Source organism: Gopherus flavomarginatus, chromosome 1 (assembly GCF_025201925.1).
Source record: "Gopherus flavomarginatus isolate rGopFla2 chromosome 1, rGopFla2.mat.asm, whole genome shotgun sequence".
Classification (NCBI taxonomy): Eukaryota; Metazoa; Chordata; order Testudines; family Testudinidae; genus Gopherus; species Gopherus flavomarginatus.
Genome location: NC_066617.1, coordinates 316,400,078 through 316,418,047, shown reverse-complemented (window position 1 = coordinate 316,418,047; position 17,970 = coordinate 316,400,078). Strand labels below are relative to the sequence as shown.

At 44.9% G+C, this 17,970-nt stretch overlaps 1 protein-coding gene across 2 annotated transcripts in view; it reads left to right on the top strand.

Annotated features, from left to right (window-relative positions):
* ATP7B (ATPase copper transporting beta) overlaps positions 1-17,565 on the top strand; it is an 84,774-nt gene extending 67,209 nt beyond the window's left edge. For both annotated transcript variants that reach the window (XM_050947038.1, XM_050947028.1), the window contains exons 14-21: positions 27-209; positions 3,667-3,865; positions 6,151-6,297; positions 8,159-8,301; positions 10,319-10,522; positions 10,626-10,743; positions 12,691-12,793; positions 15,566-17,565. In XM_050947038.1, coding sequence (XP_050802995.1) covers positions 27-209; positions 3,667-3,865; positions 6,151-6,297; positions 8,159-8,301; positions 10,319-10,522; positions 10,626-10,743; positions 12,691-12,793; positions 15,566-15,830 — 1,362 coding nt within the window. In that variant the 3' untranslated portion in view covers positions 15,831-17,565. The remainder of the gene's footprint in view (positions 1-26; positions 210-3,666; positions 3,866-6,150; positions 6,298-8,158; positions 8,302-10,318; positions 10,523-10,625; positions 10,744-12,690; positions 12,794-15,565) is intronic.
* Positions 17,566-17,970: the final 405 nt, after the last annotated feature.

Genomic DNA, 17,970 nt, shown 5'->3' with positions numbered 1-17,970 from the left:
TAATTGAAATACGTTATTTCTTGCAGATAAAGACTGTGATGTTTGATAAAACCGGGACCATCACCTGTGGCGTTCCTAAAGTCATGAGGATGCTCTTGCTAGGGGACACAGCTAAGCTGTCTCTAAAGAAGGTACTTGCAATTGTTGGCACTGCAGAAGCCAGCAGTGAGCATCCCTTAGGAATGGCTGTCACTAAATACTGTAAAGAGGTATGTATTTCTAGTACCGCCCAAGGATATTGGTGTGAGCAGCAGTATTGCACTGAATAAGCCAGTAGACCTGGCTTCACAGTGAGACCTGCCATCTTTACAAACCATTAGGACCTTAAATCTGATCTGGGCAGTAGCGCTTAGAAGAACCAGCAGCAAAGAGTCCTGTGGCACCTTGTAGACTAACAGACATTGGAGCATGGGCATTCACCCACGAAAGCTCATGCTCCAAATGTCTGTTAGTCTTTAAGGTCCCACAGGACTCTTTGCTGCTTTTACAGATCCAGACTAACACAGCTACCCCTCTGATTGAAGAACCAGGTTTATGAACAGCACTGAGAATATGGTTTCCAGCCTGATGATGATCAGGAAATGGCAATCCCTAGCTTCTTGCTTCTGTTTAAAGAATGATTTAGACCTGGGATTCCCACTTTCCATTCCTGGTTGTGAATAGGATCTTAGCATCTGCAGTGAACATAGTTCCCTGTCTGACCAAAGTGAAAGATGTTAGTACTATTGCATTGTGGGTAAAGTCACAGTTCCAACTGGGTAAGCTATTAATTAACCTGCAGATTTGCAGGATGTTACGTGCTTCCTACCATGGGAGTTAGGATCTGCCAAGTCGTTCTCACTGTCAGTTCCAGGTTTTAAACTTCCTCTGGCTGACGGCAGGTGGTCTTAATAAAAAGCCAGTTCATCTGGAATCTGCTTTTCCCTTGCTGATTTGCCAGAGTCTGAGTATGGTGACCTTCAGGTTACAGTGCAGCATTTATTCTGACCAAGCTTTTTATGACTTTTAATAATGGGTAATTGAGCTGCAGGTGGGGGGAGTTTTACACTATGATTTATAACTGGTGGTGGTACAAGAAACTGCCTGGTTTAGTTGGAAGAGCGCTGAGCTGAGAGTTCAGAGACTGTTCTAATTCAGTTTCTGCCACTGATCTGATGTGTGACCCTGGGCAAGTCACTTCACCTCTCACCCTTTGTCTTATTAAGATCATAAGCCCTTCAGGGCAGGGACTATCTCTCACAATGTTTGTTACAATGTCTGACACAATGGGGCCTGGATCGTTGTTGGAGCTTCTAGATGCTACTGTAGTAATTCACTTGCCTTGGTAACAGCTACCTAGTAAAAACTTCCAAATAAATACATAGAATGGGTACCTAGAACATGGAATGGACTATGGACAGGTGGAATTGTGATTCAATTTAATAATTCACAAGAAGCCTGTATAGTCCCCTCCTACAACATCACATTGCCTGACAGTAGCCAGTTCTATAAGTTATTTATCTGATCACTAAATTTAGCCAGAAAGATTTTAACAAACCAAAGTATCACATGAACTGTGAGCCCTTGAATTTGACAAATGAAAATGGCTAGTCTCTGAGATTCCCCATCTCTATGGAGATCAGCAAATACCATCTGTGACATGTGTTTCCCTAATACTTCAGGAAGAATGAAAACAACCTCAAACACAAAAGAAAGGCAGTCGTAAATAACAGCCTCCCCTTATGCTTATATAAAAGCGAGTGGGCTACTGGCCGATGTTAACTGACATATGAAATGAAAAATTTGGCATCAGTATGAATATCCAGCACATCTGTATAAACCTTTAGGGTTAAACACTTAGAAAATTAAAACGCCTGCTTGGAAGGAGAATTCTAGCCGGTAGTGATCTGGGTGCCTGCCCTATATTTTTTTTTAAATGGACTATCTTCTGTTTTCTGTTTTTGAATCTACTCATTCTTGTGAATGAGTCACTTCTATAATATCACAGGCCTCACTCATCCCCCTGACCATAGCTTGCCTGTATGGCCCTTTACCTATTTGCATATATTTGTAGTATATCCACTGGCATTTCTAAACTATTGCTAGACTGCTCAATAGGCCGTGGGTAGCTCTGTTGAATTCAGTGAATACCTTGGAAATTATTAGGGTCCATTTAGCTTTGTAATTTGACTATTTCCTCTTTATAAATTTAGAGTTATAAAAAAAATGGTCTTAGCAACCTGTGAAGTGGTTCACCTACTGCAGGAGCGCCTCTTCATGGCAGGCGTGGCGTAGTGGCTCTGTCCCCATATGGCGCCCCCTCCTGATGATTGCTCCGTTGGTCTCTCTTCTGTAACTTGGTCCTCTGGCCAGGTCACAATATTTATGTCCTCCCTTTTCAGGGTAACAAAGTTCAACAAACAAAAGTCCAACAAATCATTCCAAGACCTTGTGTCAGGTCTCTGGCCCCTGACTCTGGGCCCTGTGGTTCTCACACCATTGCCTCAGGGCATTCTAATGTTCACTTCTCCAGACTCATGCCACCTTACCATGGCTGATAGGGACACCCAGGCCCTTCCACTACACCTGATTCCAGCCCAGGGACCATATAACCAGCAGCCATGGTCTGGCACAGTCCCACTTGCTGCTGTTTCCCTGGGCTCCTTCCTACCCAGTCTTTCTCAGGCTCTCTTCTCTGCAACTTCCCTAGGTTGACCCTCCTTCCAGGGCAAGGATCCCAGAGCTTATTCTCCTCCCACACTGGCTTCCTCCTCACCATCTCTGTTCCCAGAAAGTGACTGCAGACTCTCCTTGCCACTCCCGTCTGCTACAAACTTTCTCTGTACATACTAACCTGCCTGCTCCTGCCCAGCTGGGCTTCGTGATCAGTTCAGCCTGCCTGTCCCTCCAGGGGCAGCCAGGTAACATAACTGGCCTCTCAGGCACACAGTAATCCATTCAGGGCCTCTATGGGGTACATACCCCATCACACAACCCCATTCTTTAACTTCTCCCTCTGATTCAATAGTAAAGGCTGTTATCATAAGATTTCATTTTCTTAAGTCCCGAAAAGAGCATCAGAGACAAGCTGTTTCTTAGCCGCTCGGTCAAATCAGTAGCTTTTAAGTATTAAATGTTTGTTTGTTTTTTAACTGTAGTCATTATTTAAAAAAAAAAAAAAAAAAAAAAAAGCTCACACCCCCCTACAGTGTAGTTGAAAGTTGATCCTTCCAAGAGGCAGCATGGTGTAGTGGTAGATTATATTCCTCATAGCTTTTTGATCCAGTCTCTAAACAGTGACACTTGGGGCACAGGGCAACCATGTAGCTTCCTGGTACTTGTTTATGGGCAGGTTTTCCATTATGGGTTTTTTTCTTCTGCAGAATCTGATATTATCTGACAGGTCACTGGAATAGATGGACCTCTGATCTGGTATGGTGATTCTTGTTTCTAAACATCTAATCATAGCATTAGAAACCAGAACTTCTGACTTCCAGTCCCCATTCTGACACTGCTGCACGTGGCTTCCAGCAAATAACTTAATCTTTCTCTCTGTTACCTCTCTGTAAAAGAAGGAGGAGGAGACCAAGTTCTCTGTGGTGTTTTGAGAATGAATTAACTGATATCTGTGCATGGCTTTGATGATTCAAAGTGTGTTACAAATTCTCGTTATTATTATGTTTGCAGGAACTTGGCACGGAGAGCCTGGGATACTGCACAGATTTTCAGGCAGTCCCGGGCTGTGGAATCAGCTGTAAAGTCCGCAGCGTGGAAGCTGTACTGGGCCAGAGTGAGCAGAGTGTGAATGAGCAGAATGCTTACCTAAGCAGTGTCAGCACGATTTCTCTGGGACACAGTTCATCAATCATGGTCTCTGAATCTGATGGTATGTCTGCCCTCAAAGCGGATAGCCAGCTACAAGGAGAGATTTGCTAAATCAACAATACCAGCCATTGTGAAATAGTTATATACAATTAGAACTTGCTTCTTGCAGCAGGGAAAGTGGGATTATGTTAGAAAACACAAAGTAGCTAAAATGTATCATTAAGAAAAAAAAGAATACTGCTTTTCTCCCAGTGTGGCTGGAAAGCTAGCTGAGTACTTAGATACTACAATGATGGGTGCTTTGCAAACACATGTGACAAATGGGTAGTAAGATTCATAGATTCTAAGGAGAAAAAGAGCTACCATCATCGAGTCTGACTTCCTGTATAACACAGGCCATAAAACTTCCCTAACTTAATTCCTGTTTGAATTAGAGCGTATTTTTTGTCAAAACACACAATCGTGATTTATGAATTGTCAGTGATGGAGAATTCACCGCAACCCTTGGTAAGTTGTTCAGTGGTTATTTGCCCCCACTGTTAAATATACACATCTTATTTCTAGTCAAAATTTGTCTAGTTCAGCTTCTAGCTATTGGATCCCATTATCAGGCTCGTCAGTCTAGCAGACTGAGGTCTATCAAACATTTGTTCCCCATGTAGGTACTGAAAGATTGTGACCAAGTCACTCCTTAACCTTCTCCTTGTTAGCTGAATAGCTGGAGCCTTTTGAGTCTATCACTATACGGCATGCTATCCAATCCTTTAATCGTTCCTGTGGCTCTTCTCTGAACTCTCCCCAATCCATCAAGGTGTTTCTTATTCAGACTTCATACCACATGAAAACAAAACAGGAAGCTCCATTTGAAAAGACGAGAAAGATGGGGGAGAGCACAATTTGCTAATCTGCAGTGTAGTGTCTGTAGGGTGACCAGATGAGAGGGAGAAAATATCGGGACACATGTGGGGTAGGGGGTCTGCCAGCGGAGGAAAAAAAAAAGCTAGTGCTGCCGGCAGAGCAGCGAGGTGGTAGGGGGAGCCAAGTGCTGCTGGCAGAGCAGTGAGGTGAGTGGGGGGAGTCGAGTGCTGCCGGCGGAGCAGCGAGGTGAGGGGGAGGGGGGAACCGAGTGCTGCCGGCGGAGCAGCGAGGTGTGTGTGTGTGTGGGGGGGGTTGAGTGCTGCCGGTGGAGCAGCGAGGGGAGGGGGGGGAGTCGAGTGCTGCTGGCGGAGCAGCAAAATAAATAAATAAATAAGGCGAGTGCTGCCAGTGGAATGAAATATCGGGACAAATTATGTCCCGACCAAAGATCGGTCAGGACGCAGGACAAACACCTAAATATCGGGACAGTCCCAATTTTATCGGGACGTCTGGTCACCCTAAGTTCCCCCTAGAACAGTCTCCACTTTGGCCTATCCTCTTGCCTTGCTGCCCTTGTGCCACTTTTTAGCCCATGCTACACTTATGGATTAAGTGTACATGGTTATCTTCTCAAATCTCACTTAAAGTGCTTAATGCAAGGCACCATTGAATGAGTGCACACGTATCCTTGGGATAAATGTTTATTTTAGATATAGAATTATAGTTACGCTCCTTGTAAAACACATTTTGTCTACGAAGATTTTGCTGTTGACAGTTCAGTTGATCTCATTGTGGAAGATGGGTAGGTACCAAGATTTGTTTTCAGGCTGGGGAATCTATCTTGCTCCTTCTTTAAAGTCTTGAAACATTTTTTTTCCATTACCAGATCATTTTCTCTCTTGCGCACTCCTCATTCCTTCCCACTCCCAACATTACCTCTGCTATAACCTTATGTGAAAAACCATTGGAAAAATGTAAATGGGGGATATCCACAGCCCTGGTCCTGCAAGCACTTTTGTTCATAAGCGTCTTTATGCCCGTGAATACTTCCTCTGAGCTCAAGGGGACTGTTCACATGCATAAAGATACTGGTGTGCACAAGTGTTTTCAGGATTGGAATCTAAAGTAGAAAAGAGCTTTATAATATGAAGTGCTGGTAGCATTCCAGTCAGTCTTGGCAGAATAAGAGAGTAACATTGTCTAGTTTTTGTTGCTAATCAAAACCAATGCAGGTCTCAATCTGTGTACAAGGCTACAGGATCATTGATGTATAATAGAAAATTCCAGACATCACCACTGCCAGAGCAGGTCATCATAAGGATTAAGTCTGTCGTAGTTTCCAGAGTAGCTGCACATCTCTTTTTAAGATGAAGCAGTTTAGTGACTGATTGCATCCTAATCTGACTTTACCCATCTGCAGAGGTTTCTCCTTCTGGCTTGTGCATGGTTATTTAAGTTCCTCCTGGTTTTTATTTCTGTTTACCACAGGTGCAGCAGCCCCTCTGACATACTCAGTTCTGATTGGAAATCGTGAATGGATGAGACGCAACGGCTTGTTTATATCCAGTGATGTTAATGATGCAATGACAGGCCATGAAATGAAAGGACAGACAGCCATATTGGTGGCTATAGATGGTAATTAAAATTCTTTGATATGACTCAGTGAAAACATAAATTCCATATCACACTGACCCTGCAGGTAATCCTGCTTGAACCAGGTATCAACTATTTATTACTTTTAGGGGTGTCTTTCTAAGTTAGAATGACAAGAGGCTACTTACCTTCTGGCCATAAGTTGTTTGGGAACTGTGAGTGTGTAATGTGTAATCTGCAAAATGGCTTTAATTAAATAGTAATTTCTGAGCCTCCTTTTGGCTGGAACCATCATCCTGAAAAGTGATGCTGCCAATACAGAAGTCAGCTTGCAAACCTCCTTCCTTCCTGCCTTCACATTGTCATCTGAAGGATCACAAGGTGACCTGTTCAATCACTTATCACTTGTTTCATGGTCGAACGTGAGCATTCTTTATATTGTTGAAACACAAAATAAAAGCTGGATTAGATTGTGAAGTCTTTGGGGCTTGTATGTAGCACCGTGGGGTCCTAGTCGATGACTGTGGTCCTGAGCGCTACTACAATACAAAGAATAATAATGGATTGTAAATTCTTTGAAGCAGGTCATGTGTCTGCTGCTTACGTTTGTACAGTGTCTAACACAATGGTCTCCTGATCCTGACAGGAGGCCTCTGGGCTTTGTTACATAAATATTTAATTAATCATTCTGGTCTGATCCTGTTGCACCCATAGAGCTATTCTTGCAGACACTTCTACTTTTCAGCCTGCTGCCCATTATCAGTAGGGGGTCCAGTGAGACTCAATGCTCTTTTTTGTTTTTCCCAGCATCACCAAACTGAGGGACTTGCTCTACAGTTGCTGGGCCTGCCATTGAGAGATCACCCTTCCCCCCACCCCATTGCCACGCTTGACTTATTACCCTTTCTCACCATAACACAGGACTTTTTAAAAAAAGTCCTTGATTGACCACTATTCCACCACCAATAGTGACTATAATTAAAGAGTTGGGGGCTGCGACTCATTTCAGACAAGCCCTTAATTTTTGAAATACGACTTGCAGTACTTGTCAACGTGAAATATTTCAGACTGACATGGCAGGCAGCAGGCATACAACTTTCAGCAAGGCTATCTCGGGTAGAGGACAAGTGTAATGTTGTAAAAAGAAAAAAATTCTGAGAGAGAGCCATCTGCTAAGGAGGTAGGTGGCACTGAAGACAGGTGGCTCCTTCCCTCTGCAGACATGCATTCAAGTCCAGACTTGAATGACACTACCAGTCCAATTTCTGGCCAGAGTCATCAGAAAACCATCACCTCATGTGGCCCATTTTGGCACTACATGCATGAAAGCCAACCAGAACTGGAATAATAAGGATGTTAAATGTCAGAAGCATATAGTCAGAGCTGTGTGTGTGTTTAAGATTGCGCTGTAGCAGTCTTCAGACAGTGATCATTACTATATTTGTGAACCCTACATTTATGCAAAATATTATAAATGCTGAAGTCATGTATTTGATAGTCCTACGTTTATTTATAAGCAGGGGCAGGGTGGGGGAATCACACTAGCATCTTTGAGATGTGTCTACGCTGCAATCCGGAGGTGTTATTGCAGCATGTGTGGACATACCTGAGCAAGTTTTTGATGTAGCTAGATCAAAGCTAGCTTGAGTTACAATAGCAGCGGAACAGGTGGGGCCAATAGAGTATGTACCCAAGGCCCTGGGCAGGTGGGGCTTGTCCATGCTGCTGCAGCTTCATTACTATTGTGAACTGAGCTAGCTAGATCAAAGGTAGCTTGGGTACATCTCCACGTGCTGCAGCCACACTTCCCAGCTGCAGTATAGACATGCCTGTGGTCCCGCTTTGCTTTCCGTGCCTTTCTGCAGCGGTTTGTTTAACTGAGACTGTTTGTTTCCTTCTGAAGGTGCGTTGTGTGGAATGATCGTGATAGCTGATACCGTCAAACAGGAGGCAGCGCTCGCTGTGCACACCCTGCAAAATATGGGAATAGACTTGGTGCTAATAACGGGGGACAACAGAAAAACTGCAAAAGCAATTGCCACTCAGGTACTCTTCTTTTGTATTAAAACAAATATATTGTCCGTTCTAAACACTCGGTCTGGGGCAGCGAACTGTGGTGTGACTTGTTTTAGCCTTTGCATGGATGTGCAAGCTGTTTTACACCACGGAGGGAAAAAGACAATCTCTACCCTCATGAGTTTAACAATTAGGTAGGCCAGGGGTCGGCAACCTTTCAAAAGTGGTATGCCGACTCATCTTTTATTCACTCTAATTTAAGGTTTCGCGTGCCAGTAATACATTTTAACATTTTTAGAAGGTCTCTTTCTATAAGTCTATAATATATAATTAAACTATTGCTGTATGTAAAGTAAATAAGGTTTTTAAAAACCTTAAGAAGCTTCATTTAAAACTAAATTAAAATTCAGAGCCCCCCGGACCAGTGGCCAGGACCCGGGCAGTGTGAGTGCCACTGAAAATCAGCTCTCATGCCGCCTTCAGCAACCATGCCATAGGTTGCCTACCCCTGAGGTAGGCTCATGCAATTGAGTTACAGTGGAAGCTAGCAGACAAGGGAGTCTCAGAGCTTCCATCAGCTCCCATGGAAGAGCAAATGAGCATTCAGCACTGCTCAGTGGATGCTCAGACCCCAGCAGTTGCTGTGCCCCTTTGCAGTCTTTTCCTGTGACTTTATGAGCCATAAGCACAGCTTTGTAAAACCATTTTGATGGTGCCAAGAAGGAAGTTGCTAAATGAACTGGAAGTGAGCAGTAAGCTGGGCATACTATGAAGTCCTGTTCAAATAACTGAGTCCTAGGATAGTTCGCTAAAGCTCCCAAGAGAAAAGACTAATGCAGGCTTTTGGTTTTTGACCCCCCTAATGGTTAGCCTCCTACTTTCTTCACTTAAAGGTAGTGTTCCTTCTGGTGACATAGGAAAATTCCTTTCAGGCCCTGTCCTACTTCCTCTAAAGTTAATGGGAGTTTTGCTGTTGACTTCAGTGGTAATAGGATCAGCCCCTTAGGCAGAGTTGTTACTACTCATGGTTGCTTTCTAAAGCACAGACAGCAACTTCTATCTGATCAGAGCCCATAGATGTCACCTACCAAGGTATAGCTACATCATCGCTCTACTTAGCCACTCTTCTACCCTTTCTGTGTTTTCTCTCCCTCTGGTGCTCCTATCTTTCCTTCTGTTTTACTCTCCTTCTTTCTTACTATTGCTCCTACTGTTACCTTCAATTACTCATTTAAGTAATCCACCAAATAGCCAAACTGGACAATAGCGTGGTACGTAATCCCCTTGTCTGTTACAGTAACATCAGCTTTCTTTTGCTCATGCACAACACTTGTAATTCTCCTTGTATATTGTTATGTTTTCCTGAGACCTTCGAATAATGAAGGTTTCACTATATTTACTAATATAGATGCCTGTTATTTATGACTCCTATGTCTAGATCACAAATATAGAAAGGCTCATAATCTCCCATCTATCTATATCACTCTGTAGTCTCTGGTCTTATACTTACATTATAAGCTCTTTGTGGCAGGGACTGTGTTTGTACAGCACCTAGCACAATGGGGTCCTGGCCTCTGACTGGGACTCCTTGGTGCTACAGTATCCTAACTAATACATAATAATGGGGGAAGGGGGATGCCAAAGGACATCAATACTTACCTGGTTAGAAAATGACTGAGTTAACCCTTAGAGCACTTGCCTTGTATGTTCTGCCAAGGAAGCACTACAGTAGGACCTGCAGTACTAGGCAATGCCTGAATCAAGGAGGAGCTTTGCTTGCTGGAGCCTGTAATCTCTGCAGCTGCCACTCTGGGTGTGACTGCATTCAGTCCCATTGTCTGAAAATTGTGTTGCCCTTCAGAGTCCTCGCAATTTGCTAGTGTAGCCGTCAGTGGAGTTCAAGCATGGGGGATTCTACTGTTCCTTGCAAGTTTGACCCAGAATAATCATCACTTTTTAATCTTTCTTTTCCATGGTTAAGGTATATCAGAAGGCTTGTCTGTACTTTCTACTCTACTGGGTTTTTTTCTCCTTTCCCCACTTGTAGGTTGGCATCAAAAAGGTCTTTGCTGAGGTTCTGCCCTCTCACAAAGTCGCGAAGGTTCAGGAACTCCAGAATAAAGGGAAGAAGGTTGCCATGGTTGGAGATGGAGTCAACGATTCCCCGGCATTGGCTGGAGCGGACATTGGCATTGCTATTGGAACAGGCACGGATGTTGCCATTGAAGCTGCAGATGTCGTTCTTATTCGAGTGAGCTCAGTTGGTCAATGTAATCTTTTTCCTTGTGTCAGTTCTGAGAAGTGTGCATGGGTGGGGCTGTGAAGAATTGTCTCACTGTGCTTTTGTCTTGCAGAATGACTTACTGGATGTGGTGGCTAGTATTCATCTATCAAAGAGGACAGTAAGAAGAATACGAATAAATCTGGTCCTTGCCTTAATTTATAATCTGCTTGGGATACCTATAGCGGCAGGTAGATGACTGCTGGCACTCAGCTTGTCAAAGAGCTTCTGAGTCGTGCTCTCCGATCTGACTCCAATTTGTTGGGAGAGGCAAGGTAGGCGAGATAATCTTTTACTAGACCAACTTCTGCTGGTGGAATGGACAAGCTTTTGAACTTCATCACGCTCTCCTTCAGGTGTGGGGAAGGTATACAGAGTGTCACAGCTAAATACGAGATGGGACAGATTGTTGAGCATAAGGGGTTCATGCAAGCGAGACCACTTAAAATGAAGTGGACAGTTAAGGATTAGCCAGTAGTAAGTTGTTACAAATTGTTGTAGTGAGCCATAAAGCCAGTGTCTCTGTTAAGTCCATAGCTTCTGGTGTGCTTTTTTTTCTTTTAGGTGGTCACCTACAGCACGAGTGAACACCACATGCTTAACAATCTGTCCTGACTTGTATTTAACATAGATGCTCTGGTTACCTTCCCCACACCTGAAGGAAAGCTTTGTGAAGCTCAAAAGTTTGTCCCTTCCATTGACAGAAGCTGGTCCAATAAAAGATATTACCTCACCCACCTTGTCTCTCTCTGTCCTGGGACCAACATGGCTCCAGCAACCCTGAATCCCATTGGTTGTGCAGCCTTGGACAAATCACACAAAGCCCACCAGTCAGAGTGAGATAATAATTACAGTCTGCCTCCCAGGGGTGTGTTAAAGATTACAGCTCCTGGAAAATATCAAAATCTGATGCTCTGCTATGGCACTGAAGGCTGTCTTTATACATGCATACAACAACCCTAATACTCACCGTGAGCCAACCTTTGAACCCATATTCAAGTACTGTATAAACACAACAAAAAAAGCCCTGCCTCGGATGGCTTCCAGTGTAAGTCAAGTGACACGAAGGATGGCAGGAGAGGGCTGCCTATCTGCCTCCAGCCCAGCCATTTCTAACTGGCTGCCTTTCTTACAGATCTTGAGGGCATTGACTCAGGCACTCAGGACTGGGCCCTGCATTTTTATTTTTAAGCACAGTGTAAAGCACAATGAGACACGCAGCTAATCAGACCACTGAGAAGGTCACTTCTTTCTTTTTCAGATCTCAAAAATCCTCCTGTCCCCTCTGATAACCCTCTTCTTCATACCCTTGTCATCATCTTGCCTTAATTACTGTAACTTTCTCCTTTCTAGCTTCCTTGCCTCACAAAGTCCCCTTAGGTCTGCCCAGAATGCTGTTGCTAAGGTAAACATTCTCTCTCACTGCTATGACTATGTCCCCTCCTCGAGTCCCTCCACCAGATTCCTGTCATCCCTATTTCTGCCTCAAATGTCTCATTTTCAAAGCCCTAAATAACCTTGCCTCCTACCCTTGTTTTCTCTTTCCCCTATTTTATAGTCCTCTCAGCTTACTCCTTCCTCTGCCTCCCTCCCTCTCCCCCCACCCACGCTCCCGAATTGCCTACTTTCTATCACGATACTCGGAACACTCTTCCTGTTGTCCTCCATCAAGCACACTTTCCTTCTCCAAATCCCTCCTAAAAACCTACCTCTTCGAGCAGTCCTCTCTTCTATCCTCAATAATCCTCCCTCATCCCCCCCTCGCCCCACAGGCTTTTCTCATTTGTTTGCTTTGCTTTATTGCAATAGTAGCAGAGAGAGACAAATAGCATGTTGCACCATTTGGCCACAGTCCTGCAGTTGGATCCATGCAGGAACAGACCCTGGCATCTGCACAAAGCACTTATGGGCGCAAGAGGGTCTACTCATCTGGATCCAACTCCAGGACTGAGAGCCTGTGTTTGGAAAACCTCATGTAAATTTATTTTGATATATCCTTGTTTATAGAAATCCCCACAAGTCACGCTGTGGGACTATCTGTCCATTTAACTGTTGGACTTCCCCATTTTAAAATTAAAGCGACAGAGACTAAATTTCATAGTAATGTGAGTGTGATTTGATATATTCTCCATTGTTAGGAGTGTTCATGCCTATTGGAATTGTGCTGCAGCCCTGGATGGGGTCAGCAGCAATGGCAGCTTCTTCAGTATCTGTGGTGCTATCTTCCCTGCAACTGAAATGGTAAGTTTTTGCACAAAGCACTGAGCAACTCTAGACTGTTGGTTTTGGAGCTCAAATTAGAGACATGTCTATGGGCTGCCATAAACTTAAAATTACCTAATGATCCTTTAGCTGAGGGCTATTTTATCTAATCCTTGGTCCCTTCCCTCCCATAAAGAGCAATCTCATTATAAAGAGAATGCTTGATAAATTCCTACTGCAATTATTATTCTTTCAGTAAGGGCTAAAACTTTGACAAGGCACAACACCTGTGCCGCTGTATTTGAGTTTTACTTAAATAGTAACTGAGTTGATGATCAGTGGGGTTTTTTGGTGAATACCAAATGAGCTCATGATGGCAAATCATTCAAACAGCTGTTCCATTAAAATTCATCATTAACGGATGCTTTTTAAAAATGAGTTACCAATGGATTTATACTAGTATTTCTTTTTCTTTTGTCAGCTATAAATTAGCCAGAGAAAAAGGGGGAAAGGGAAAGCAACAGAAAAATACTTTTATTCTATTTGGTGGTTGATAGTTAGGGCTCCATGTTTGTCATGGCAGTCACAGATTCCATTATTTCCTGTGACCTCCATGACTTCTGCAGCAGTCAGTGTGGCTAGGTCCACGGCCGCCCAAGCAGCTGGCCCTGGTATTGTAAAATAAACAAGATTTTCAAAATGCTTAAGAAGCTTCATTTAAAATTAAATTAAAATGTTGATCTTATGCCACCAGCCCACTGCTGGTCTGGGGTTCTGTTCACCTGGGCCGGCAGCAGGCTGAGTGGGGCCTGCAGCCAGGACCCTGGCTGGCAAGGGTCCGGCAGCCAGAACCCCAGACCAGCAGTAGGCTGTGCAGGGCCGGTGGCTGGGACCCCAGATTGGCAGTGGGCTGAGCAGCTCAGGCCACTGCCACTCAGGGGTTCCATCTGCTGGCTCCTGCCAGCCGGGATCCCAGCTGCCAGACCCGCTCAGCCCACAGCCGGTTGGGGTCCCGGCCCTGCCCACATACAGTGGGTACCTACCTTCTCCCTGGTTCTGGCCCATTCTCTTCCCCTCATTCTGCACTGAGCTGAGGGTGGGGGTGCACTGAGCACAGGGCTGGGGATAAAGGAGCAGGCTGAGGGTTAGGGTGTAGAGTCTGGCCAGGAGCTAGAATGAGGGAGGGGGCTCAGGGTTGAGGCAGGAGGTTTGGGTGTGGAGCATTTACCTGGGCAGCTCCCATTTGGTGCAAGGGGTGCAGGTGGGAATGTGGGGGAAGGAGGGGTGCAGGAGCTCCCGTTTAGTGCTAAGGGTGGGGATGTGGGGGGTGCAAGAGTCCAGGATGTGGGGGGTGCATGGGGATGAGGGGGCTGGATATGTTGGGGGGTGCCAGAGTCGGGGCAGAGGGCTGGGGGCATGTGAGGGGGGTGCAGATGTCAGGGCAGGGAGTAGGGGGCAGGCTGGGTATGTGTTGGGGTGCCAGAGTCAGGGCTGGAATTGTAGGGGGGTGAAGGAGTCAAACAGAGGGGCTGGGTGTGTATGGGGGTGGGGGCAGGGCTCGAGGCAGGGACCGGGGTGTGTGCGGGGCTGCAGGGCTCAGGGCGGAGGGCTGGGTGTGTGTGGGGGGGGGTCAGGGCAGAGGGCTTGAGGTGGACTGGGGTCGTAGGGTGCTCATGGCAGGGGGCTGGAGGGGATATGCCCCTATTCCACCCCTCTCTCCCTTCCCCTTCCCCTTCCCCAAGGCCCTACCTCCACCAGGAGCAGGCCTGCAGGGAGGGAGGGAGAGGAGGAGGAGGAGGGGCAGGAATCCAACACACTGCGGGAAGAGGCAGGGGAGCTGGCAGGACCAAGGTTCTGTCCTCTGCCCCCGCAAGAGGGGGCGGGGGGCAGAGAAAAGCAGGCCGGACCAGGCTGGGCCGGATTTTTAACACTGGGACTTCAGCAGGTAGCAGCGTGCCATTAAAAATCGGCTCATGTGCCGTCTTTGGCACCCGTGCCATAGGTTGCCGACCCCTGTGGTAGGGTGTTACAGAATCATCCAAAACATATTTGGCTCTGGACTCAATGAGACAGTAATGCCTTGTACTGTGCAGGATAATTACCTTAGCAGCCAGAAAGGCTAGAAGCTTCCTTTTTTCAAAACATCTGTGGAGAGTACCTAAAATGTTTGCCACTCCTGGGTTTTTCTTGTCCCAGAGCATAAGGGTGTACAAGATCCACGAAGGAAATGGTCCATGATGTGACCAGTACTGTGTCATTAATGCTTCTTCTGCAGTGCAAGTAGCAGATGAGTAAGGCTAAGATTTTTGTCACAGATTTTTTTTAGTAAAAGTCACGGACAGATCACGGGCAATAAAGAAAAATTCACAGAAGCCCATGACCTGTCCCTGATTTTTACTAAAATATCCAGATAAAATGGGAGGCTGCCCTCACACTGCCTATAGCAGCTGTGGGGCCCTGGCTCGGAGTTTCTAGAGCCCCCACCATTTGTGATGGCTCAGAGTTGCAGGGTCCCCCTGCTGCTTGGAGCTCTGGGGAGCCCCGCCACCCACAGTGTCCAGGAGCTGCTGGGTTCTCCACTGACCTTGGGATCTGTGAGGAGACCCTGCAGCTCCCAGCCACTGCAGGCTGAAGTCACAGAGGTCTCTGGAAGTCACGGATTCCATGACTTCCACAACCTCCATGACACAGTCGTAGCCTTTAATGATGATTAATTAGAAAAGCCCAACATTTTCTGACTGTTTTCAGTTCTCTACACAGGCTCTTACAGTTGTTGGGTGATCCTAAACTTTCCTATTCCACTTTTCCTAGCTACAAGAAGCCAGGAACTGAAAGGTATGAAGCAAAAGCTCAAGGCCACATGAAGCCACTGACTCCTTCCCAAATCAGTGTTCACATTGGGATGGACGACAGGAGACGGGATTCACCCAGGCAAACTGCCTGGGATCAGATCAGTCAAGTGTCTCTCTCTTCTCTGACTTCAAACAAGCTGCCAGGACCTGGCGGTTTTAGAGAGGAAGAAGATGGCAAGTGGTCACTGCTCATGAATGACAGAGATGAAGAACAGTACATTTAAATGCTACATCCTATCGCTGAACATGAAGTCACTGAGACTTTTCATCATTGGCAGTGATGACCAAAAGACCCACAGAAGTATAAATGCAGCCCTGATGTTCCAATTTGCAAAGCAGCTCAGAAATTCAGCATTAGATTGTGTGAATTATGATTTGTCAGTTCACAAATAATTTCCAGGCATTGAAAAAGCTTGAGGCCCTGCAATGAATTATGCCCTTTACTTCTTGCACAGTGTGAAGTTGGAGTCCACAAAACCTAACATGCCTCCTATGTTGTAGATCAATTACTGAGAATCAAAATCACAGGCTGTCCAGTCTTAGTGACTCTCTTGTGCTTCTTTATGGAACTTCCGTGAAAAGATTTTAAATTAAATCTGCCAAATTCATTTTCTAGGTCAAAGTGAAAACTAGTACACCGGACATGAAATAGCTCTATATTTAAGGATCATATTTTTACATAGAATCAAATCTAGTCATCTCAACATGGGAAAATTTTATATTTAGGGCTCACACAACGTGTATTTTATTAGCACAAAAATATATAAATTGTATATTTTGCTGTGCATAAAACTTGTAAAATTCTGTTTCAAAGGTGATTATGTATCTTATAGCATCACTAATTTTATTTTATGAAACATCTCAATTTGCCAAACTTGCTTGCTGCGTCCAACTACTCCTCTTAGGTTTTCCAGTTTTTCTCCTGCATGTTCTTCAGAGCCCTTTCCTCCTAGTAGAGTTCCACCTTTAGACTTCTGTTATGTCTTCAGATTTTCCCGTATGGGATGAGATCCTGCAAGGCACTGGGGACCCTGCAATTCCTTTGAAATTCACAACATTTGAGCTCCTTTCAGTGTTTTACTGGTTCAGGATAGTTCACCATTTTGTAGAATCTTTTGTTGCTCCTGATAACTGCAGCATTCAGCTGTTTCTTTGATGTTCAGAGTGGTGTAAATGGTGCCAGTGTAAGCCGTCCTGGTGGCTCAGTTATTGGTATGTTCATGCTAATACACTGAGATTCTTTCCGACTTGGAGCATTTGTTCTTGGTCCTGATGGGAGCTAGAATGTTAGAAGTGACATCCTCAGTCTCTGTGTTGGTGGGTTAGCTAACAGTGCTCTTCAAGGACTCTGTGGAAGTTGTGGGGAAACCTCAAAAGCTAAGATTCACCAGAGAGGTGGGGTTTGGGAGGCTTTTCTGTGCAAATGGCAGGTGAGAAAGAAGTAGCAGGTTAAAGCCCATCTATCCACTCAAAAATCTATTCCACTCAAAATCCCTCTTGATATCTTGTGTTAGAACTGGGTGGTTAAAGGAAAGTCCCATGCCTGAATACTCACCCTATCCCCTCTAAAAATTACTGCATTATTACAGATCATGTCAGGCTAAAAGGGACTCTTCATCTCTGAGTTTTATCTTGGACCATAAACACCACAGCCAATGCTTAAAAATTGCCATTAGGAGGCAACAATAATTATATTGGTGTAACAGAGAACAGAGCGTGACCAAGTGTTCATGGGATTCCAGAGTAGTTGGAGGGGGTTAGGAGAAAGGGTTTGAGATTACAGTACTGTTTAAATAACACCAGATAACACAGTTTGTTGGTCATTTAAAATAAAAGTGTAAACTGATTAAAAATGGAAATAATAGCGCATGGCCACCAGGTTCTTATTTATTCTCGTATGAATCATTTTAGCAGTGCTAGCTGTTTGTCATTTAATCCTGTCCTGGTTTACAACCTGTGAAGACCTTGGAATTTATGTAAATTGCGCTTTAACATTTTTGTAGTGTTTTATCTCCCTGCTTGGACTAGTGTAATAACAAATCAAGGTGGAAGAGAAAAGCCTTCTCTCACACTGCCAAGGTATGAGCTTAATTGTCTCCAAATTCACCCTCCGATACTTGTCTCTTAGTCAGGGCATTTGGAGTCAGGTGCTTCAGTGGGTTGAGTGGGTGAAATCCTGGCCCCACTGAAGTAAAAAGCTCTGAAGTCGGGGTGGGGTCAGCTGGATTTTACCTTGGCATAAGACCCCAAATCATTGCCCTGGGCAGTGGTGAAAGCACAGGTTTGGTTTGGTTTGAAGTCTGCTTGTTTCCCTACAAAGGGCCAAATCATGCTTCCACTAAAGTAAATGTCCACACTCCAGCC